The following is a 26,002-nucleotide window of genomic DNA, read 5'->3' on the forward strand; positions in this document are numbered from 1 at the left end:
CGGTTTAAAAGTTGCCATACAAAAAGTGGAATTTTTTTTCACATTTGTAGCATTTTTCAAAAATTTTTTATATCATTCTAATCTAGACCCTAGAGAGATTCTATGACCAAAATTTGAGCACTAGGATAAACTTGAAAAATCTACAAAAAAAAAGTCGGCCATTTTGAAAAAAAAATGGCGGCCTCAAAAACTGCCCAGGGTCTTCTATGACATTTGGTCGAGCACCCCCCCAATATCTCCCCCCGTTTAGCCAGGCCGTCCAACATTTTTTGACCCAAGAGTCGCAGACCAGATTCCATATTTTTTCCACACGTCTCCCCGCTCCCTCTATACAAAGACACTTCGACCGTCGAAATCGGTTTAGCCGTTCTCCAGATATAGGGAGAGGTTAGAAATCAGTGGGGTTGCAGCTATATTTAAGACCGTATGCCTGTTTGCCACCCACGGGATCAAGATTTGTTAAGTCGCAGTATACAGCATTTCTCGGAACTATCTAGCTACTTACGAAAGCAAGGAGCGCCGGACGATCGAACGCAAGTCCGTTGTCTACGAGCGCTCTCGGCGCAGACTGAGCGGAGTGAGCGGGCCCGTATCAACACAGTGTATTTTATTCGAATTTCAGGTGCTTTAAAAAAATGACTGTCGACAGAAAGGTATGTCCTATATGTATAATTTTTTTCTTATATGTCAACAAGAAGTTCTAGTTTAGGATAATATTATTTAAGAGTTACAATAAATGCAGGAATCGCAGGAAAAATACATAATGTAAACCTCTTTTTATCGAAAAAATGGGGAAGATACGGAAGGTTATTTATCCACCATTTCAAATAAATCTTAAAATGTCAAACTATGATTACCTCGTACAGCACGGGGAGCATGGTCGCGCGATAGATTTTATCGTCTATCGCGCGACCATGCTTCCCATGCTGGATATAACAAATAGGATTGTGATCATTTATTACCCCAAATAACATATTTAACAGCACAATCACGATTCTAAACGAGTGATCCCACTAGGGTGTGCAAACCGGTTAACCGGTTAACCGAAAAACCGGTTAACCGAGACTTTTTGGTCTCTGTTAAAAACCGGTTTTTATAGTCTCTAACCGGTTAATAACCGAAACTGTATTTATTTCACAAAATTTGGAAAATTAGGCATTAAAAGGTTCAAAAATACGTAATTATTTAATGTTTTGTAATAATAAAGAGTTATTCATTACTTTTCATTGACAACATTATTATCTGTAATGATTTTATTTTAAAAATTAGTCCGGAGTCTACTCAATTATACATTTTATACAATACAGTAGAGTCCGGTTAGTATATTACGACTCCGCATAGACCTAACGCCCAACCTCTTACAACGACATAAGCACAGGTATTTATTTGGTTTTCGTATGTGATAGTATGAAAGTACATCCGTTTATTACGACTCCGATTTTAACGACCAGCCGCTTTTTACGACACATTTTACACAGAATCCGTCCGTCAAGTCCGGTTGCAACGACGAGCGACAACGTTTTTGGTTTTACTAGTAAATTGAGGAAACAAAGCTACTTCCACCCGAGCTCGGCCCCCTGTCTTGCCTACAACAAGTAGCAAGATTACATTGTGGCCATGTAACTTTTTGAAGTATTGCTTTTAAAATTTTAACAATTTGTTCGCCTCGGGTCTAATCTTATAAGCTAAATAGAATCCAATTTGTATTTTTCGATTGCGTATAAACTAGCTTTACTTACAAATGATGAGCAAGCACGCATACTAAAAAGGACTTTTCTAACTAAACAAGTCACAATAAGGTATTAATACTATGATAATAATACCCTGTAAATAAACCTATAGACGAGACTCCAAGGGGATGTTCGTTTGCAAAAATAGCGCACCTCATTCTGACTTCTGATATATATTGTATAGATCCCAGACATCCTATAAACAGATGTTGCCAGCCAGTTTTGTGGTCCCCCTCCCCCCTACCAGGCAATTAAAGGTAGCATACAAAGATTTATAAAAAAAAATTCAAACCATGCCGTGTGGGGTACCAAATGAAAGGGCTTATTGAGTAGTTCACGAATATATAGCACACTATAACATTTCTTACATTTTCTCTAAAAAAATTTTAGAAAGTTTATGAAAATGCTTCATTTTTGAGTTAACTTTAAGCCACTATAGATTGAGAACTAATGAATATATTTTAATAATTATTATTTTAAATAACTTACAATAGTCCATTGTTTGCGAACCAATAGTTCGTACAGTGAAAAAGTTGCATGGAGGAGCGGGGGGAACAATCAAAGGCGGCGAGTTTCGATATTTCTATATATTTCTTAAAATTCGATTTCTGAGTGGAATATCATTGCGGGACAATATAATTGACAAATTAAAGTGGGAGGAGGAAAGTAGGACAAAAACAATCTAAAACAACAGTTATACACAACGTTTGGCCACGAGAGAAATATCGAAACTCGCCATCTTTGATTGCTCCCCCCGCTCCTCCATGCAACTTTTTCACTGTATTAACTATTAGTTTGTATGCAATGGACTTTTGTTAGCTATATAAAATAATAATTATTAAAAGACATTCATAACTACCTCAAGCAATAGTGGTTTAAAGTTAACTCGAAAATGGGGCATTTTAGTAAACTTTCAAAAAAATTCTTAAATAAAGTGTAAGAAATGTTATAGTACGCTATATATTCGTAAACTACTTAGTAAGCTCTTTCATTTGATACACCACACGGCATGGTTCGATGAAAAAATTTAGTTTCTTTGTATGTCATCTTTAATTGCAGGGGTGCGGGGAGCGGGACCACAAAACTGGTTGGCAACATCTGTTTATAGGATGTCCGGGATCTATACAATATATATCAGAAGTCAAAATGAGGTGCGCTATTTTTGCAAACGAACATCCACCTGGAGCCTGCTCTACTATTGATTGAAATGTTTTAGTACATAATAGAGATGTACTAATTTACTTTTAATTAAAAGAAATGAAATTCGTTTTGTACGACATCCGGTTAGTACGACGTAATATCAGCGGTCCCTTGAGCGTCGTTGTAACCGTAGTCTACCGTATATTTCATTTCAAACTATATTTTTTAAAAGAAAGGTAAAATGGAGATCTTGGTTTTCTTACATCAATTGCTTGTATTACTAGGGGCGCAACTGACGAATCACATTCAAACCACACAAGCCTTTTTTAGCAATTTCCGCATTTACCAAATTTCCAAAAACTGGATAAAAATGATCTTCATCGTGCAAGTAATACCTGCTACGATATCATCAACATCAGAATTCTTAAAGGTAATGGTAATTATTGCGTAGTACGGCCATTTACTAAAAATCCTCAAAACCGGTTAATAACCGGTTAACCGGTTTTGAAGGAAAAGTCTCGGTTATTAACCGGTTTTTTAAGTTAACCGGTTTTTGCATACCCTAGATCCCACTACGAAATTTGAAAACGTGTACCGAAAAAACTGATTTCTTTTAAGTATAAAAAGACATATTTTAAAATATTATATTATGATTAACTAGCTTAAGATATGTTCTTTTAGGAACATTATCAGTTTTTAGGGTTCCGTAGTCAACTAGGAACCCTTATAGTTTCGCCATGTCTGTCTGTCCGTCCGTCCGTCCGTCCGTCCGTCCGCCCGTCCGTCCGCGGATAATCTCAGTAACCGTAAGCACTAGAAAGCTGAAATTTGGTACCAATATGTATATCAATCACGCTAACAAAGTGCAAAAATAAAAAATGGAAAAAAATGTTTTATTAGGGTACCCCCCCTACATATAAAGTGGGGGCTGATATTTTTTTCATTCCAACCCCAACATGTGATATATCGTTGGATAGGTATTTAAAAATGAATAAGGGTTTACTAAGATCGTTTTTTGATAATATTAATATTTTCGGAAATAATCGCTCCTAAAGGAAAAAAAGTGCGTCCCCCCCTCTAACTTTTGAACCATATGTTTAAAAAATATGAAAAAAATCACAAAAGTAGAACTTTATAAAGAATTTCTAGGAAAATTGTTTTGAACTTGATAGGTTCAGTAGTTTTTGAGAAAAATACGAAAAACTACGGAACCCTACACTGAGCGTGGCCCGACACGCTCTTGGCCGGTTTTTTTTAATAATCACTTAAGTATAGTTTCTTTATAGTTTTGAATGAAAAATGTTACATTTTGCAAAAACCGCTCTTCTTTAGGAATAAGGCCTCTTAACCCTGGTTGATTCCGTTTCGCGCTACTTAGATAGAGGGATGCAGGTGGACGTGCTGTACTTTGATTTCAAAAAAGCCTTTGATCGCGTAGATAATGACGTACTCTTAAGCAAATTATGCAGCATTGGTTTCTCGCCTAAACTGCTTTGCCTTTTTGCTAGTTATCTACGTGATAGACGGCAATATGTGCAGCACGGATGCTTTGTGTCGAGTGCCTACCCCACCCGTTCCGGGGTCAGTCAGGGCTCTATTCTGGGTCCTCTGCTCTTTGGTGTTATGGTCAATGATCTGGCCTTGGTGCCTAAGCATGCGCAATGCCTACTCTATGCTGACGACCTGAAACTAATTTACAGGGTCCAGGAAGATTCTGACTTACAATCTTTACAAAGTGATATTGATCGGGTTTATGAATATTTTTAAGTTTTTATTGTTATTAGTGTTTAGTTATTAGCTATTGTAATTTTAATAAATGTATTTTCTTTCAGATTATTGTTTATGAATTGAGTCTTGTAAACAAACTTCTGAAACTTCAGTTCAATGTTGACAACTGTGCGGTTATTACTTTTTGTAAAGCGCGTAGTCCCCTGTGTAGGCAGTATCTCCTGGGGTGGAAACCCATCGCCCGTGTCACATCGATACGGGACTTGAGGGTTGTTTTAGATTCCCACCTTAACTTTCATGAGCACATGACAATGCTTGCTGCAGACTGTTACCGCAGGCTTGGGTTTGTTGTCCGCAACGCCAAAGAATTTGACAATCCCAGGGACATAAAGCTTCTTTATACTGCCCTCGTGAGAAGTAAGCTTGAGACAGCCTCAGCCGTTTGGAATCCCCATGAAGCGCTCTACATCCTGCTGCTCGAAAAGGTCCAAAAAATATTTTCGCGTTTCTTTTATAAAAAAATGTACGGGTATTACCGATTCTTGTACCCAACAAAATTCCTTTTAGGGACGTTGGGTTTCTTCTCGTTAGAAGTTAGGCGTAATGTCGTGCTGATGTCTGTTGCATGTGGTATTTTGAAGGGGGAGTCAGATTGCCCGGTTTTAGTATCCCAGCTGGTCCGTCTATTTGTTCCCTCTGTGACGAAATATGCTTTTCGTGAATGTAGGCACCCCTACTGGCGGTGCCGGCCGCTCGAACCGTGTTTTGCCGCAAGTGACCGCTAGTTCGTGCACTGTAAATAGTGAATGAGTTTTTAGACGTGGCACCTAATGTTGATATTCTTGCGAGCAGATGGGCGTTTATACGTGACGAATGCATGAGGTTTTGTGTGGGATTGGATGCTAGGCCTTCATCTGTTATTTATTAGTTATGTTATGGTATGTAATGTTTTGATTTTGCTGTTTATTTAATATTTAATTTTGTGCTACTTGTTGTAATGTTTATTTAAAATTCACGGTGCTTTAGTTTTGTATACTGTCATACTGTGTAATTTTCTTTGTGTAAATAAATAAAATAAATAAATCTATTTAAATATTATTGATCCTAGCGAAAAAACGTACAAAACTTTTATTGTAGAAAATTTTATGTTTGTTATTCCCGTTGAAGATTGATTTAGCTGTGGACCACCGTTTTCGAGTTATTTGCAAAAAACGGCTCGTGTAAACTATTTAAAATACTGTCCTACTAAAATATTGATCCTAACGAAAAATCTTACATAACGTTTCTTGTAGCAAATATTATATAGATTATTTCTGTTTAATATTATTTCTGGTAATGGAGCACCGTTTTTGATGTTATTAACAAAAAGCGGCCCATGTAATCTATTTCAAAATACTTTCCAACTAAAATATTGATACTAGCGAAAAAACGTATAGAACCTTTCTTATAGGAAATTTTATGTAGATTTTATTCTTGTGAACATTTTAATTAGCTGTGGGCCACTGTTTACGAGGTATTTACAAAAAACGGCCCATGAAATCTATTTAAAAATATTTTCCAACTAAAATATTCATCCTATCGAAAAATCTTATAGAACCTTTCTTGTAGGAAATATTATGACAATTAATTCTGTATATCATTATTTTTTTCTGTGCGCCACCGTTTTTGAGTTATCAACAAAAAGCGGCCCATTTCAAAATACTTTCCAACTAAAATATTGATTCTAGCGAAAAAACGTATAGAACCTTTCTTGTAGGAAATCTTATGTAGATTTTTTTCTCGTGAACATTTTATTTAGCTGTAGGCCACCGTTTACGAGGTATTTACAAAAAACGGCCCATGAAATCTATTTAAAAATACTTCCCAACTAAAATATTGATCCTAGCGAAAAATATTATAGAACCTTTCTTGTAGGAAATATTATGAAGATTAATTCTGTGTAACATTAGTTTTGGCTGTGAGCCACCGATTTCGAGTTATTAACAAAAAACGCCCCATGAAATCTATTTAAAAATAATTTCCAACTATAATACTGATTCTAGCGAAAAATGTTATAGAACCCTTCTTGTAGGAAATATTATGTAGATTAATTTTGTGTAACATTAGTTTTGGCTGTGAGCCACCGATTTCGAGTTATTAACAAAAAACGGCCCATGTAATCTATTTAAAAATACTTTCCAACTAAAATATTGATTCTAGCGAAAAATGTTATAGAACCTTTCTTGTGGGAAATATTATGTTGTAACACCACTAACATGATACCACTAGCGCCATCTTGTGCTGAGTAGCGGAACTTCACCTTAGAACGCACATCGCGAATATAAAGACACCGAGAGATGGCGCTGACGACTAGATAGATGCCGCTAACGACTGTGCAACACAGAAACTATAAATAGGGACGGCGATTTTGTTCGTCATTCGATCTTCAGCTGATCTCTAGTGTAGACGGTTTCCCGGCTCTCTAGTTTAGATCTCACAACTGAGTGTTGCGTACGGTTCCCGAACCTTCACTTAGTACCCGGTGTATCTAGTTGTACCGTTAATTTAAATAAAGATACGAACTTGCTATCCGGTTAGTTTTACTACTCGCCCTACGCCCGAGCCCCGGTTACATTCTGGCGTACCAACGTTCGGCCAAGGACATCCAAACTGGCGGATTCCGGGAACGAACCTTCGATCACTCCCAAATCAAGACCTTCGCTGCGAGTAGGGCTGAGACCACGAAAACTACACGGACCTTCAAGCAAGAAGAAGAAGATGACTCAGAACATATCCATGTCCACGGAGCAGTTACAGCAACTAGTGACGTCACTTACGTCGGCGGCACTTCAAGCAGCCGGTGGAGCAAGGAATACCACGGCCTCGTTTGCGAACGTGTCGTTCTCTTATGATGGCACTAGAGAGTCAATGCGTCTTGAAGAGTTCCTGTCAGCTGCTTCAGTCTATAAGAAAGTGAACGATATGTCAGACGAAGCCGCCATCATGAGTCTCCCTCTGGTATTAAAAGGGGAAGCTTCAACATGGTGGCAAGGCGTTAAAGAAGGCATCAGCCGTTGGACTGATTTTGAGTCAAGACTACGACACGCTTTTGCACCCAAAATATCAGGCGTACAAATATTCCAAGAAGTATTCTCACGCAGGCAACCGTCAGACATGCTATCCGAAACGTTTATTGCGAAGAATAGAGCTCTGTTGACCCAACTACGTCCACCGGGTTTGACAGAAGAACTACAAATAGACGCGATTCACGGACAGCTGAATATAAACATACGCGAAAGGATACCCCGCGACTCCGTGACAACTTTCGACCAATTACTAACGGCGGCTAGGAATGTGGAACAGGTGCTACGGGAGAGGGCGTCAACAACGCTGTCTACGACCCCAGGCTCGAAGCAACCTTCCCAAGCTAGCAAGAAGCAGCGGTGTGACTTCTGTCGTGCCACGGGCCATACCGTTGAAGAATGTCGAAAGAGGATGAAGCAAATGGGTGGTCAACCTGGAAAAGGCCAACACCCTCCTAAGGAGATCAAGACTGAGTCTACCCAAGCGCCCTCACCAAGTATGTCGACGCTCTACTGCTACGGGTGTGGAATGCCTGGATACACAAGAAGCAAATGTCCTAAGTGTAAGGAAGCTCAACCAGTCAAGATCGAGAAAACTGGCTTCTGCGCCCTAGACATCAACTTAGACGCTCGCCCGAGAATGCAAGTGGGGATTGCAATCTTCGATGTTGTTGGCACTGCGTTCGTTGACCCCGGCGCTAAATCTAGTGTAGCTTCATATCAGCTATACAAATGCTTGAAACAAAGACAATGTAGTTTCGCTTCACAAACTGCTAACATATCAATGGCAGACGGCTTGAAACGTCGAGAGGATGTCATGTCCATTACAGTTCCAGTAAAAATTTGTGATCGGACTGTACCCACGACATTTGTTGTACTACCGCACGCCAAAGAAAATAAGACTTTACTGGGTATGGGATTCATAGAAGATGCAGGCATGGTCATCAACATACCCCAACGTTCTTGGAATTTTGTGGAGCGTCCGGATACTAATTATGATTTCATCTTGGAAGAACCAGATAACGTATCCATGGCCCAGTTTGAACCTGACCTATACCCAGGCGTCTTACCCAAGCATACCCAGCCGACAGATCGGAAGGAACCCAAAGTCGCGACTGAAGCTCCTTCGTACAACCCCGTTCCTGTCAAACGATCTCGTCAAGTATTTGATGGATACAAACCAGAGTCACATCATTTGGACTATATGTTCGCTGACGCAGTACAGTCAATCGAAGAATCTGTCGTTACCCTGTCACCAAAATCTGAGGCACTATTCACAGGCTACACTGCTGATGATATTGACCTCTGCGCTCTGGAGGTTGGAACGGTCAAGATGGGTACTGTGACTGACGAACAGAAAAACCAAATCGAAGAGGTTATAACGAAGAATAAGGAGGTTTGCCTGCCTAGCAAACAACCAACTACTTTAATTGAACACGCTATCGATACTGGCGACCATGCTCCAATTGCTGTACCACCCTACCGGCTATCTCCAGTACGAAGGGAACAGTTGAAAAACGAGATCGACAAGATGCTCACCGAGGGTATAATCGAACCTGCGTCTTCGCCTTGGTCCGCTCCTGCTATACTAGTGCCCAAGAAGGACGGAACCTTACGTCCATGCGTCGATTACAGAAGGTTGAACGCCATCACCGTACCGGATCTTTACCCGATGCCGCGGATTGATGACCTTCTACGTGACGCCAAGCCGACGTTTTATATGTCCACTCTGGACTTGCGCTCTGGCTATTGGCAAGTAAAGGTGCGCGACGAAGACCAGAATAAAACGAGTTTCATAACGCCGTTCGGTATTTTTAAATTCATTAGAATGCCCTTTGGTTTACGGAACGCTCCTGCTACCTTTCAGCGACTCATCGACCGAGTCAAGGCATTAGTAGGAGACGTGAGGATGTTGGCTTACCTGGATGACCTCATCATACTGTCTGAATCGTTCGAGCAGCACGTTGAAGACTTAGAAAAAGTGTTAAAGGTTCTGAAAGAGAACAATCTGACGATCAACCTGGCTAAATGTCACTTTTGCTGCAATTCAGTCAAGTATTTAGGACACGTGATCACTTCAAGCGGTCTACAACCGGATCCCACCAAGGTGGAAGCGATTACCAGCCTACCACAGCCCCGAAACCTCAAGCATTTGTTATCGTTCATACAAACCTGTTCATGGTACAGGCGATTTATTCCGAATTTCTCCAAGGTCAGCGAACCATTGACAAGGTTAACGAAGAAGAATGCTCAATGGGAATGGAAAGAAGCCCAGGAGAAAGCTTTCAATGACTTGAAGAGTCACCTTATCTCTGCTCCGGTCTTGAAATCGGCGGATGAAACCAAGCCCTATATCATAAAGGCTGATGCGAGCAACTACGCAATCGGAGCCGTCATAGTCCAGGGGGAGGGAGAAGATGAGCACCCGATTGAGTATGCCAGCAGACTCCTAACCTCCGCAGAAAGGAACTATAGCACCACAGAGCGGGAAGCGCTCGCTCTAGTTTGGTCACTCAACAAATTTCGCGGATACATTGAAGGCGGACATGTTACGTTGGTCACGGACCACCAAGCCTTGAAATGGCTATTGACGATTAAAACCCCTACAGGACGATTGGCGCGTTGGGCTTTGATCGTGCAAGCGTACAACGTTACGATTAAGTACGCCCCAGGTAAAACTAATGTGGTTGCTGATGCGCTCTCCAGACCACAGTGTGACACCGACACCTCCAGTAAATGTGAATTTTGCAGCATCGTCATAGATATGCCTACGCGTAAGCCTTCCGAAATACGCACTGAACAGTTGAAGGATAAACATATAGCCAGAATTATAAAGGCGTTAGAGACGGAAAGTGAGGATACTATCTATTGGGGCAGCAAAGGATATGTATTGAATAATGGTGTCCTCTATAAATACAGCCCAGATGTAAACGGCGACGATGCCCAACTGTTAGTTCCGGAGCATGAATGGAAGAATGTCTTAGCAGCGTATCACGATGATCCCTTAGCAGGACACTACGGCGTCGATAAAACTTATCAAAGGATATCAAGTCGATATTACTGGAAGGGTATGAGGCGCTTTATAGAGTCATATGTCAAAACATGCCTCATGTGTCAACGTTATAAGCCGACCAACCTTAAACCTGCTGGACTCTTGCAAACTACTGCAATAAATCAAAGATTTGAAAGTCTAGCATTTGACTTGTTTGGACCCTTGCCCAAGTCAGTTACAAACAAACACTGGATCCTAGTGGTAGAGGATTTAGCAACGGGATGGGTAGAACTGTTCGCGCTAGAAACGGCTAACGCCGAAACATGCGCTATGACAATGATAAACGAAGTTTTCCTTCGATATGGTGTTCCTAGACGTATTCATAGCGACAATGGACCGCAATTTGTCAGCGCAGTCATGCAGAAGGCTACTTATTGCTTGGGTATTCACCATACGTTTACTCCAGTATACCATCCAGCTTCAAACCCCGTGGAAAGGAAGAATAGAGATATAAAGACTCAACTAGGCATCTTAGTGCAGGACAATCACCCGGAGTGGTCGGAAAAGCTTGCTTGTATAAGATTTGCTATGAACACAGCAACAAGTCTAGCAACAAGTCATACCCCGGCATATCTCACTTTTGGTCGCGAACTTCGATCACCCGACGATGTCAAACATGACCTGAAGCATATCGTGCTATCTGAAAATTTTGTACCGGAAATAACTCCGAAGCTTTTGTTACTAGCGGAAACGCTAAAACAAGCCAGACAGCTTCGTCAGGATAAAGAAGAAACCCGAAAAGAACAAGCTGACAAGGCAAGACGACCGGACCCAGGTTATGAAGCCGGAGATCTAGTGCTTGCCGATACCCACATGGCAAGTCGCTCCGCCCAAGGAGTGAGTAACAAATTGATGCCACGCCGCGATGGACCTTACCTTGTGCAATCTAAACAAGGCGCGACATCATACAAATTAGCAAATCCGAGTGAACCAGATAAGCAAGTGGGAACCTACCATACCTCAGCACTCACCCCATTTAAGGGAAACTATCAAGCCTTGCCAGAACCCCTCCAACCGATTAGAAAAAGAGGAAGGCCTAGGAAGGCAGCCGCGAAGACTACCAACAAGAGGAAGTAAAACCTATCCTACTCGCCGGGACGTCATCGTGGATAGAGGGGGAGAGTATGTAACACCACTAACATGATACCACTAGCGCCATCTTGTGCTGAGTAGCGGAACTTCACCTTAGAACGCACATCGCGAATATAAAGACACCGAGAGATGGCGCTGACGACTAGATAGATGCCGCTAACGACTGTGCAACACAGAAACTATAAATAGGGACGGCGATTTTGTTCGTCATTCGATCTTCAGCTGATCTCTAGTGTAGACGGTTTCCCGGCTCTCTAGTTTAGATCTCACAACTGAGTGTTGCGTACGGTTCCCGAACCTTCACTTAGTACCCGGTGTATCTAGTTGTACCGTTAATTTAAATAAAGATACGAACTTGCTATCCGGTTAGTTTTACTACTCGCCCTACGCCCGAGCCCCGGTTACAATGTAGATTAATTCTGTATAACATTATTTTTGGCTGTGAGCCACCGATTTCGAGTTATTGACAAAAAACTGCCCATGAAATGTATTTAAAAATACTTTCCAACTAAAATATTGATTCTAGCGAAAAAACGTATAGAACCTTTCTTGTAGGAAATATTATGTAGATTAATTCTGTCTAACATTATTTTTGGCTGTGAGCCACCGTTTTTGAGTTATCAACAAAAAACGGCCCAAATATCTATTTAAAAATACTTTCTAACTAAAAAATTGATCCTAGCGAAAAAAGTTATATAACCTTTCTTATAGGAAATTTTATGTAGATATTTTCTGTTTAACATAATTTTTTGCTGTGGGCCACCGTTTACGAGGTATTGACGAAAAACGGAGCATGTAATCGATTAAAAAAAACTTTCTTACTAAATTATCCATTTATATATTGATCCTATCGAAAAAACGTACATAACCTTTCTTGTAGGAAATTTTATGTAGATATTTTCTGTTTAACATATTTTTTTGCTGTGGGCCACCGTTTACGAGTTATTTACGAAAAACTAAAAAATTGACTTTCAAGATCGAATGGCAGGGTACGGACCCCACCTCATGTCATGGCATTATTTTTCCATGGCTATTTAGACCATCATCTTTAACTGGTAAAAATGACAGACTGCCTCAAGAACCTTTTTTGGAATTTTTTTTTTTACCACTTTGTACCGTTCTGGCACGGTGAAGGACCCGGCCAAATGATCTGGCATAAATACTATGCGACTTCTGAGGAACTCTATTTTCACTTTTTAATAATTCCAGGTTGCCTCAAACACCTTTTTTGGGCCTCAAAAAATTAAATCTTTAAAAATTCATAGCTCGATAAAGCCCCGCTCCCCAGCTGCCAGACTTGCAGACCTGATGTTGGCTATGATCAGAGAAGCATCTGAGCACCTTTCCAGGTTGCCTCAAGGACCTACTCCAAAATCCTGCCAGCTCTTGGACCAGTATTGGCGCGACAGAGTCAGACTGCCTTTCGCGGCGTTTCATTTTCGTTTCGCGTCGCAGAGATACGTTAGTTTCTTTTTTATTTAGACGTACAATGACAACATAATGACGATATATCGTCAGTTTTCCAACAATTTTAGTGCAGTACTGTCTCGTTAAAGGAATACATAATATCAGGGGCGGCTCACTCCGCGATCCTTTCGCCGCGCTACAAGTACATGCCTGCGGCCGCGAGTTCGCGGCCCATTCAGTGGCGACGACCTTCGCGCGGCGCAATAGAATTCAATGTCGTCTGCACGCGTGCGGTCCGTTTGTTGATGTAGGTAAGAATTTAGAATGGCGGCGTTTTGTGAACATCAAAGGAGTGAGCCTTCTGTACTTGTACTATTATAATAGTATATTCTGTGATAATATCCGAATTGAACTGTAATAGTTAATTAGGAATAATAACAGTAAAATGAGCCTTAATTGATCATTTACACACAACACATGAATTCCTTTATTTCCACCATGCTGCACCCAGATGGCTGGAAAAGTTACTATGTCTGTGATAGTCAATGGTCAAAGGCTCCTAGCCTTATCAGAGATAACATATACTATAGGTAGAGGGCGGGCGGGTGGTCTAGTGGTAAAGACGTCAGCCGCGTAAGCTGAAGACCCGGGTTCGATTCCCAGCTCGGCCTTGTATTTTTTCTTTCGTGTATGATATCTATTTCAGTTTACAGTAAAGTAAACTTTGTATTGTTTCCAGCGGCCGTCGCCACCAGAATGCACGGCGCCGTGTCGTCGCGCGCAACCTTCCCCGCGCGTCAGCGCCGCGCCGAAGCGTGCGGCCGCGCAAACCGTCGTCTCCAACGATGCTGGTAAGTGAACTTAATTGATATAGTTACAAATATTTGCAGATGAATGGTAATAGAGAAAAGACGGAATCGTGGACTACTTTTGACGAAGCGGCGAAGGGAAAAATACATTTTCTCAAACATGCAATGAAATATTGTCTTTACGTTCCTTAAAATGGGATGGGAAGTATCGCTTTTTTAACCGACTTCAAAAAAGGAGGAGGTTCTCAATTCGACTGAATGTTTTTTTTTTTTTTTTTTTTATTTTTTTTTTGTATGTATGTTACTCGATATCTCCGAGAATCGTGGACCGATTTTCAAAATTTTTTTTTTGATCGAACCGGTATAACCCCGAGATGGCCCCATTGGCACCAAGTCAGGGTCTGATGATGGGATCCTGGAGAAATCGAGGGAACTCTTCAAATGTTATAGGCACATGTAATGTTTTTAGTCTATTTTTCAAAGGTACACCAGTATTTACGTCTGATGGTAATAATTTTATGTGGCTGAGCTGATGATGGAAGGTCAACTCCTCAATGGTTAGGAGTTTAAGGATAATTCTTTCACTACTGTACATGTATTCGGACTGATACATATAATATCACTAGGAACCACTAAAAATCAACTGAGCTGAAGATGGAAGGTCAACTCCTCAATGGTTAGGAGTTAAAGGATAATTCTTTCACTACTGTACATGTATTCGGACTGATACATATAATATCACTAGGAACCACTAAAAATCAACAAATAAATAAACTTTTTAACAAAAAATAAAACCGCCTTCAAAAATAAGCGCGTTACAAAACACGGAGAAACTAAAAAGCCAAAAATAATAAACCTTTCCATTCAGATTTCTTATCGTATTGCAATAAGCTAAACATCCAAATTATAAACAAATCAATTATTTTTGGAGTCGGTACCAGCCTGTGTATGGTTGGGTGGGGCAAACAGGCAATAGCAAGGCGACGAACAGGTCTGGTACCGACTACAAAAATAATTGATTTGTTTATAATTTGGATGTTTAGCTTATTGCAATACGATAAGAAATCTGAATGGAAAGGTTTATTATTTTTGGCTTTTTAGTTTCTCCGTGTTTTGTAACGCGCTTATTTTTTGGGCGCAACAACTCGAGAGGACTGTAAAGGGATTTCATATTATTTTTTAGGCCTAGGCCTGCAAAGTAACTTTTTTTAATAAAATATTGTCCTTTAGACTTAAAACTACTACTATTTTGGCTCAGCGTCCATAAGCGGTCGGTCAAATATCTCCGTCTTATTTACAAACAAATAACCTAACCACAAAATTAAAATTTTGAAAAAACCCCCGACCGCGTCATAGTGAACCGATTTTCATGAAACATGGCTAAGAACACTCCCGACTGATTCAGCTTTCGAACAAAAACAAACTAAATCTAAATCAGTTCATCCGTTTGGGAGCTACGATGCCACAGACAGACACACACACAGACAGACAGACAGACAGACAGACACGTCAAACTTATAACACCCCGTCGTTTTTGCGTCGGGGGTTAAAAATGGAGAATAAAAAGCAACATTTTTTCTGATCTTTACTAAAATGTACAACAAACAAAACCTTTTATCTTTAAAATATTCTTTTTTAGCTTGAATAAATACATCCAGTAGCAACCTATTATCCATTTTGTAGACGGTAAAGACCACCTTACTCGAAAGTAACAGTTTAAGTACTAGTTACCTATTTTGTTCATCTTTACTAGACTTAATGGAAAAACTTACTTGGAACCTGAGTCACTGGACACGCTTCTTTTTTGTCAAAGACACTTTTACTACTACTACGGATTTCAACTTTCCATGTCTCTTGTTTTGATTTTCTTGGTGTCTAGTAGACATTGTTTACTGTCTTGTCTACATCCATTTACGTACCTAATCCATCAGATCCTAAGCTATAAATAAAAACTTCGTTTAGAGATTATATAAGGTCATTTTATGAGTATTACAGCTTCTTTGTTCATATGTTAAGTCAGTAAGCCCATTATTACATAAGTACGTGACGTGACGTGACGTGAGATATCTCACTAAAGGTTGTATAGGGATGACTCAGTCGGTGAATCACCCATATTTCGTGATCAAGTACATTAACTATTCTCTCATATTCTATTATGTTCACTTTAAATGCATACACATCAGATTAGAGATTGACTGAAACTAAACCTACGATCGAAATATTTGATCGGACACTAAAAAGGTAAGTTTCAAAGCCGATAATTGGACCAGGTAGGTTTGGACAAATAGGATTCATTCAGAAAGACTGTAACGCCTAAAATTAAAATACGAGCAACATTGTAAATATTAAACACAACTCGGCACTTTACGCGACTCAGTCGGGATTTTACATATTTATAAACATTTAAATAACAGTAGGTACTTTAAAATGCTGCCTTGACTAGTAAATCGTAGTTCTTTGCTCTAAGAACCCTAATTACCATGCCGAGAACTTTTCATTTCCTCCTATTTAATATTAAACTACAGAAAGTAGTTTTAAAATGTGCAAATGAGTTCTTAATATTTCTTGAATTTGGAATGGGTCCTGAGAATAGGATTAATAATGGATCCTTTGTATAAGCATGCCTTTAGAAACTTCGAGGTACCAGGTTTTGGGGTCTTAAGGTTATACATATCGTTTGTAGGTTAATACCTGTATTAACATTTATTTTAAATAAAATACAAGTGTCTCTAAGAGTAGGTGAAGGAAATTAAAAAAAAAACTATCATAAGTATCACAACGAACTCGTAAAAGTATTAGTTCCTTTTTATTTACTTATCTTATCTAGTGACGACGTTCCGGTATTTGAACGTTTACCAAAAAATATCGGAGAAAAACATATATTGACCGGGATATAGACCGTGATTACCTTTTTGATTTTTTGTCGAGCTCCCGATATTTCAACGAAGTTGCATGCATATGCATACCCCGGTCAATATAAGTCTCATAAAAATAACCGTGAATCATTCTAAACTCTTATCGGAGAAAAAGATCTAATATTTATATATGTCCATCAAATTTGCTTAATAGGTAATCAAATCCATACATAATAACCGTTTTTACGCGAAACGGAGACCTTCGCTAAAGCTTGGCCAAATAAAGGTATTGAAGCACTTGCATAATGTTGTTTATATAGTAAACTATTGATGATCAATTAAACTGGCAATGCCGAACCGAAAAAACACTTCATAAAAACTCTTTAATACGGTCATTATTCTTTCATATTATCGTCATATTTTAAATTAGTGTTCCACGCTGAAAAATATCTGTTATAACCTTGGATTAAGGATTATCCATTATTTTTGTAGTAAGATTTATTAATTGCCTCGCTGAATAAAGTTGATGAGGCATGCACAATGCACATGCCTTGCGTTCGTAAATCACTGTTATGTTTATGTCATTGTCATCGCGATTGACAGTGACGTTGAAGATTGATCAATGAAGATTAAAGAGATTACTGGATTTTAGTGAGAATTATAAATACGAACAAGTTTATAAAATATTTTCAATGTTAGTAGCATTTTGCAGCAACTTTTATTATTTTCGAGTATAGTTAGCAAAAACAACCACTATGGAATGTATACGAAATACAAAATATAACATGATATACGTTTGTACTGTAGTTTTATTTAGAGAAATTTTGTGTGAAAAATAATATTTCAAATATTTTTAGTGCTTAGTAAAACAAGAGTATAGGGATGACGACTACGTAAAAAAATGGCATTCTGTTTAGTCCATCAGTTAGATCGTCCAAAAATACTAAACACATATTTTTCACTTTTTCTAATTAATAAAAAAACACAAAGATATAGAGCATCAAAGTTCTGGAATAGGGGCTTGTTGCGGCACTTCTAAGTGAAAATTGTACCTAGACGTGACGTCACGCGAAACTTCAACACTGTACCTTCGTCATTTTTCGTTTATGAGAAAAAGAAAAAAATATGTGTCCAAAATTCTTTGATAATCTGACTGACGGACTAATTACCTTTTTTTAGTCGTCTCGCCTATTGTACATAGGGTGAACTTCCCCACTATGAAACTTTAAATTATACATTTCAAACATTTTAATTCTAAGTATCTCAGTAAGGTACATCTGTTTATATCTCCAGCTTGTTAAACGGCTCTTAAATTTGCATTGTATAAATTTCTATTGTCACCATTTATCTTGTAGCTTGTAGTTAATTTGCTTAAAACGCATGGAACGTCGACTAACTTGCATTATAAATCATTTTGTTATTTTCCGTATTGTCTGCATGCTTCGCCTCTAAAATAGTTTTCACGTTACTCATGCATCTGCAAAAAAGCAATGATAATGTGTTGCTTGACTGGTCGTTTACAGCTGAAATAGTTGAGGGATTAAGGGTTGCAAAAGGGGTATACTCTTGGGTCGTCTCGTTCGTTTTTCGTCATTTTCCTAAATTTGTCCGATTCTGCTTTCGTCTGTCATTCTTTATTCGTCACGATCGTCGATGGTCTTTCTCAACTATGGTCAATTTCGTTATTATTATTTATTTAATTATTACATACAATGGTATCTATAGTATAAATATACAGTGCTCCACAAAACTATGGTATAAGTTTGACTATGGAGTCAAGAAATCAAATAATACTTCTAAGGTTAACAGTCAGTTAAGATTCCCTGATGGATAAAAGGATATCATCATCATCAAGGTTAACATTTGAGTTATAGTTGTTGTTCATCTTTATCTTAATCCGTCTCGTTCTTCACTCGTCATAATCTTCTTTCGACATGTCCGCTGTTAAATCTATGTTTTTCGTGTTTTTTCGCAGTCTTAGGTCGGTACCAACTTAGAATATGACCAAATACGAAATGACTAAAAACGATTGAGTCGCAATAAGAAAAAGGCCAATAACTCATTGTGGTCAAAGACAATAATGACTGCAGACTAAGTTGACGAATGAAGAATGGCTGACGAAAGCAGAATCGGACAAATTTAGGAACATGACGATAAACGAACGAATCGACCCAAGAGTATACCGTGAAAGGCAGGCTTAAATTATGACTCAAATTTGTGGTGGCTCCACAGAGAACCTCCTATAGAGTGGCAGTCTTGTATATTTGGTTCGCGATACGAGTCACCAGTGTTTGGGGTGCGAGGAGCGGGCGGGGAATGTGTTAAGCGCGCTGTGATTGGCCGTTTCAAGGACGGCGGGCAGTCGCGCCAGATGAAAAGGGACAGAAGTATGACTGTCCCTCTACTGACGCGTAAGTGGCCAATGTAAGTTGACCTATGCCGGCTCTGAATAAATTATAAATATGACTTATTTGTGGAATGTAATGCCGTCTGTTTTTAAATTTGAGCTTCTTGTTACCTTTCCACACCATTTCACACTACAGGTGGACATCTTTAAGGCATCAAAATACCCTTTTCCAATTTTTTTGTGCGAAAAACACGCGCTGCTTTCGGGTCTGTTACTTGGTCGATACTGATCGGGCACGGCGAGCGCCCGCGCTTATATCAGTGCAAATACTAGGAAGGCTGGCAACCGCGAGTCGTCTTGTAATAGATGTCTATAGGGGTTGGTCTGTGGGTGGCTCTGTATGACCTGTGAGTATCAAAAGTGACAGTGACATTTCTTCAACCAAAAGATCGCTTTTGACATTGATTGACCATCCTTGCCCTTAACCATCCCAGTTCGTCCTTAGCCATTGGACACACTTTGAAATCACACGTAGGCCTACTTCCAAGGAAGGTTTCAAATTATTATGTGAGGAAGTATTCTTCCTCCTCTCCTTGTAAACGCTACCCAGACATTAGTGCTTTGTCTTGAGGGATTGTTGTCCAATGTCCGACAATGGCTAGGACAGCAGTTCTCGAAAACTTTGTACAAAAATTAAGGAAAAAGTTAAATTTGTTTTTATCAATTCCTATTTTGTTACCAAGATTAAGTTGATGAATTGAGATTTTATTAAGTTTTATTTCGTCATTAAGGTTCTCTAGTATCTATATTTTCTTAATTATAACAATTATCCTGTATATATCTTACGAAAGTCGACTTATATTACTAAATGTTGGTAACAAAATAGGATCAATTAAAATTTGCTGACGTGGCTATGTACAAAGTTGACGGGAACTGCTCAGGAACACACTGTACAGCAGATACAGAACAAATTTGTTTATAAGTAACATCATAACACGCTTCAAGGATATTTTTTCAATCGCTTACCAAACACAGGTGCAAATCCAACAGGTGGGTTGATCGGAGGAAGGGCGCCCTGACTTATCGGGTCACGCAGATAGTGTCCGGACATGGGTGTTTCGGACACTATCTGCATAAAATACAGAGAGAACCGCGGCCTCAGTGCCACGAGTGCGGTGTAGCGGACGACACGGCCCAACACACTCTGGAAGAGTGCACTCGTTGGGCCGTGGAAAGAGCTACCCTCAGGGCAGAGACGGGAGCGGCGGACCCTCGCTACGCGGCGTAGTAGAGACTATGCTGGGTAGCGAGAGAAAATGGAAGGCGGTGGCCTCCTTCTGCGAAGCAGTCATGTCGCGGAAGGAGGAAGCAGAGAGAGAGCGAGAGGCAGCTGTTGACGCTCCTCCGCTACGACGAAAGCGGCAGGGTCGAAGGCGGAGAGCGTACGCTCGCCTCGAGCCCTAGAGGGGCCATGCCCCATATGTGATGCCGGGAAGGGGGATCAAGCGTTTCCGATCCTCCTTTACGATGCGGGTGCCCTGGTCAGGGCTACCGGAGAGCGCAGTGGTGAAATGAAACGTTCCGAACCCAGTGCGCTCTCACAACGGAAAAGAGGGTGAAATGCCGGAGTGGGTTTAGTGGGTAGGGCCGTTTCTCCCCTTCTCGTCAGGAGAAGGGAAAGCAACGGCGAGTCCCACACAGCGTGCGCAACAGCATTCCCACTCCGTGAAAAAAAAAAAAAAAAAAAAAAAAGGTGCAAATCCAACACGAGCCTTGAGATCTCAACAAAACTTTTTAGGGTTGATTGATCACCACTCTGATATCGCATCGGTACCGCCTTATTTTAAATTTGTCCTTCCTCGTTCTTTACATTTATCTACGGAATATATTTTTATGTCCCTTTTCTAGCTTTTTTCGCATTCCCGCGTTCCCTCCGTTATCCAAGATGTACAAGCATTTCGGGGCGTTCCTTGAACCCATTCATCTTTGGGTTGACCCTAGCTTCGGATGAATGAAAATTGTGACCGCCCTTTATCTATTATTAGTCGTTCTTTTGTTTAGTGACCGAGTTGCGAAATATCACACACCTGTATTGGCACGTGTCACGGGCCTTGTATCATTAATTCATTATCAAATATTATTGCAACAATTATATTGACAGGTACCTATAAATTCGCGGTGGTACACTAGCATAGTATGCTCAAAATGACTCGTTGCAAAAAATCTCTTCTGGAATTCGAAATTCGAATACAAACTAGAGCCAGTGTATCATCCACCTTAATATGTAATCTGTTAGACGGTCAGTGAATAAACTAGCTTAAATGGTGTATTTTAAATGAATGGGGCATCAAATAGACGTTAATCGTTAATGCGATACATTTCAACAAATTTAACGTAAGTTAAAGGCATTTTTACTTTATTTTGAAATGTCAGGAGAGCTGCAAGATCACAGCAGGCGGAAGCCGGGTAGAAGCTAGGGAAGAGAATGTGGTCTTAAAAAGTTTGCTATAATGTAATTAATGATGTAGCTACTTAATTGTGTCAAGTAAAAATGGTCACTTCTTTGCCTTGCCCCATGAAATAAAGTTTGAGTGGATAAAACTGGATAAAACTATTAAAGTAGTCTGGAGTGATCCACATGGTCCTATAGGCTAGCAAATTTTATATTCTACACAGCTTTTATAATACTTTGGTGATAAGTAAATTTATGTGATAAAAAACACTTTTTTCAAGGCTCGGCGGGTTGACCGTCCCCACGAGCTGAGTACGGAAAGACCGTCTAGTGCTCGTTGTCGCGTAATTTCATATGGAAATAAGTATCAAAATCATGTTCATTGTTATATTATGTAATAACAGGGAGTAATGTGATAGATATTAAACAAATAACGTTGATATTTTCAACATATCAGCATTTTTCTATTTATAAGGCAAGACCGTCATATGTCCCGTAAATGAGGTTGATTACCTTCTTTTTTCAGGTCCAGAAAAAAGCAAAGCCGAAACTTATGATTAAAATTAACCTACAACACCCGTTTAAACTTACACACTTATTTCCTTATTTCCCATAAAGCCTAAAAAAGGTGCCTTACTCTTATAATATGTGCCGGTCTTTCAGACTAGGCACAATTTGGAAGTTACATATTTCAGGACATAAAACAATAAATTGAACGCGTTTTAAAAGCACTAGTTGTACTAGACAGGAAGAACGATTATTAAATTAACACGTTACATACATAATGCACAAATATTCCAACTGCTTCTATTTTATTTTAATTTTTTGCGTAACCTTGTTGAACTTGGTCGAGTTCGCAAACTAACTGTTAACTAGTGTTCGTCCTAGGGATGTCTATTGAAGACCAATGGATTAAGGATGAAAAACTGGTATACCTTCGGAGGTGTAAGAAGTGATAGATATTCAGTAGACGGTCGACGACGGTTGACATTAATGTTAACTTAGACTACGCTGTACCACTATTTATTTGTCTAAATATGTAGGTATGTAACCTTGAATTTATAAAAATGAATTGTAAACTTTTTTGACGTGTAAACATTGACTTTTATCAATAAATGTCTTGTATCTTGTATCTTGGTCTTTCTGGGTATACGGTCTTCCTGACACTGACCTTACTTAAAATATTTACCACTATGGACTCTGCACGCCCACTCCTGAACATATACCTATGTACCTCTCGTTGTGTACACCACTTATCTCGGGTACTTTATGCTTTTTTCGAGAATATCAACCAACAACGGACCCAGAGCACTTTCATCTTAAAGGACCCAGTCCTATTGGTTAGGTCCACGTCTTGGTCTTCCTGTATTACTCCCATTATGCGTCCTCTGGCACAAAATGCAATGAATCGAGAAGTTAAAAGCCGCTCCGACTAATTGCCAAAGCTAATTGGTCTGAAAAGTGAATGTATAAAATTGGCAGGAATCAAATGCGTGTCTACCATTCTCGGTCCGTCGACGTATCAATTAGCGCCATCGAATGTAACGTGAAACTGGCTTTTTGCACAATATTCGTAAAAGTGAAATGGTCGAGATGTATTTTATTAATGTTTATCATACTTCAGCATTCCTTCGTATAAATAAATTGTAATTGAGAAGGGGTTCCTTATAAAGGAATTACGGAGCAGAAATTATTATAATTGGCACTTTATCCTCAAAGGATCACGGTCAGATAGTGATGAAAAAATCCACGGATATATTCGACTTAGATATTTACCAAAATATATTAGTGGCATTCCATGCCTAAAGCGTCCTTATTCTTCAACCACAATAATGACGATATTCTGTTGAGATTTCATATCGAAAATGTCGTTATTGTACTTGAAACCCCATGGTCCCTCGTGACGGAAACGCTGATTTAGGGCCGGTTGCATCAAACCGTCTGTCACCGTTAAAGCGTTCGTAAATTGTATTGTATGGAAAGTTCCATAGACGTCTGCTGCTAGACGATGATGTGTTTGTCAAATGTGGTTGATGCAACTGGCCCTTAGAGTCTTAGCGTTATTTTTGTAGTTCTTACTGTGGAACTGTTTTTAATGTGTTTTGCCATAAGTATTAGGTTCCTACTTAGATTCTAAGACTTAGAATGATCTCGGGAAGTGAGGGCTTGAAACTTGTCTAACCTACTTAAATGTACACATTTTCATTTCTCTATGTTTGTAACAATTCTAATGTTTTTCTGATATGTATAAAAGGAGAACGAAATTTCCACGCCCTCTATTCCGTCTATATTTATTATGGGTTACAGGCAGCGTTATGAATTATTTACCAGTCGACTGGGAAGCGTCGCGCTGAAATATTAGGTATTAATACGAAATGCCCCCGGCTGCGGAATATGGGACAAGGTCGCCTAGGTGCGCTAGGTTACAGAGTTGTGCAACAGGGTAGGTTTCCTTGGTATGTTATATTTGTGGATGGAAGTTTGGAGGTTTCGGTGATACAGCAGAATGCAACTGAATCAGTGAGCTCCATCTTGACATCACTCTATTTTCACTTTCCAGACGGGTTCGCCGATCAATCTATCAAAAAAATAAAGAAAATAAACAAATGGACAAAGAGACACAGCCACAGCCTAGTGCGGTGACGGTGACCCCTGGAAATGTAGAAACCTAATTCTGGTAATAAACGTTCTTTGTCTTTGATACTGTTTATATGCATGTTTGTTTATAGTCCAGAAACTGGCAACCACGAAAAAGCTGCTCTGGTTCAAAGGACGAAATGAGCAAAACAATGGCAATTAAAATACAACGCAAAAGCTTCGTCTCCACTGCGTAAATGCGTCGAGGATCAGGGTTCATAATTAAATAATCGATTTTGACGATGCGTACTCATAATACTACTAAATATTCATAGCGTTGTATTTGTTCCTTTTTGCTTCACTTTTGTATGTTTTTTTTTTGTTTATGGATATTGGATATTATTGTATATATAATAAGTACGGTGTATATTATTGTAAATATGATATCGTGATTGTATGTATGTATGTATGTATATATCGTGTACATATTTGCACTAAAACTCGAAGTAAATGTTTACTTTCCTGTCAAAAAACTTTCAAATAAATATTCAGTTATTCCGCATGTCAACAGAAAATGTCAATCGTATAAATTGAATAAGATTTTCGTGCGCCGCCACCAAGTTTGTGTTTTCTATTCAAATATGAATTCTGATGGAACGTGTAGGTCGCAAGGAATGAATGATATTACATTGGAACACAGTTTTGTGTTATCCGACATGGCTAACCTTTAGGTTGGCGCGTGTAACATTATATGGCAAATGGAGAAATATTTAAATATGATCACATTTGAAATAAATACTATCAATATATACACACGTGCTCAGAAAATTAGGAAGTAAAGTGGTCGAATGTAGAAGGAAAGGAAAACCAAGAACAAAGTGGATTGTGTGAACAAAAGCAGGTGAATGAGACGACAAGCAAAGGAGAGACATGGAGAAAAAAATACTTGTTTCGCTGACTGCCGACTACTGGTATGAAGGTTTACCTAAAATGGCGAGCGAATGATAGCGAATGAAAACCTCGTACAGGTACTAGCGCGAATTAATTTACTGAGAATATTTTACACATAATTGGAAAATATGTTACACAAACTTCAATCGATTTTGTTAATTCTAAAATATAGTATTACGTCTGTACACTTAACAAAAATAAAAACCGTAACTTTCTATGCCCTCGAGTATAGTTTCAGACACGTCTAATGTATTACAAGTATATTAGTATCAAAGTCGTATAAAAGCTGTTAAATACTCTAGAGGATAGTACAGTGCAGCAGCACGTGTATGGGTTTATTAAATTATGTTTTCACCTGGGAAGGTCTTAGTTCATGTTGCTTGAGAACTTCGCTAAGTTTACTCCAATATCTATGGTAGTAGTTGAATCTTGATATGCAAGTATAAATGTGGGACTTGTGGAGCAACTACGCTTTTAAACTTGAAAGTATTTGCGATTCTGTACGGGTCGGGTATTATAAATGTTATAATTTCACTCGTCACATTTGTAAATGCATTTGCAGGTCCCGCTTCGGTCTATTGCGTTATCGGGTGATTGCGTTTTCATTGACCATCTTGTCACGCGTCACTCACGCGTAGATATATAATAATATAGGGGCCTAGAGTGATTTGTAATAATTTTCTGGGGCCAATACGACGGAATTGATACTTTGTCCTTAAAATAGTATATTGAATGGATCGTGTCAAAGAGGATATATTATAAGAAAGAAAGAAGTGAGTGCGGAAGAAAAGTTGTACCGG

At 39.2% G+C, this 26,002-nt stretch overlaps 1 protein-coding gene across 1 annotated transcript in view; it reads left to right on the forward strand.

Annotated features, from left to right (window-relative positions):
- Window positions 1–26,002, forward strand: part of LOC125231690 — a 359,160-nt gene that overhangs the window by 93,526 nt on the left and 239,632 nt on the right. The window contains 1 exon segment of the mRNA XM_048137216.1: window positions 13,951–14,062. Within this exon segment, the coding sequence (XP_047993173.1) occupies window positions 13,951–14,062 (112 nt within the window).

This window comes from Leguminivora glycinivorella, chromosome 12 (assembly GCF_023078275.1).
Source record: "Leguminivora glycinivorella isolate SPB_JAAS2020 chromosome 12, LegGlyc_1.1, whole genome shotgun sequence".
NCBI lineage: Eukaryota > Metazoa > Arthropoda > Insecta > Lepidoptera > Tortricidae > Leguminivora > Leguminivora glycinivorella.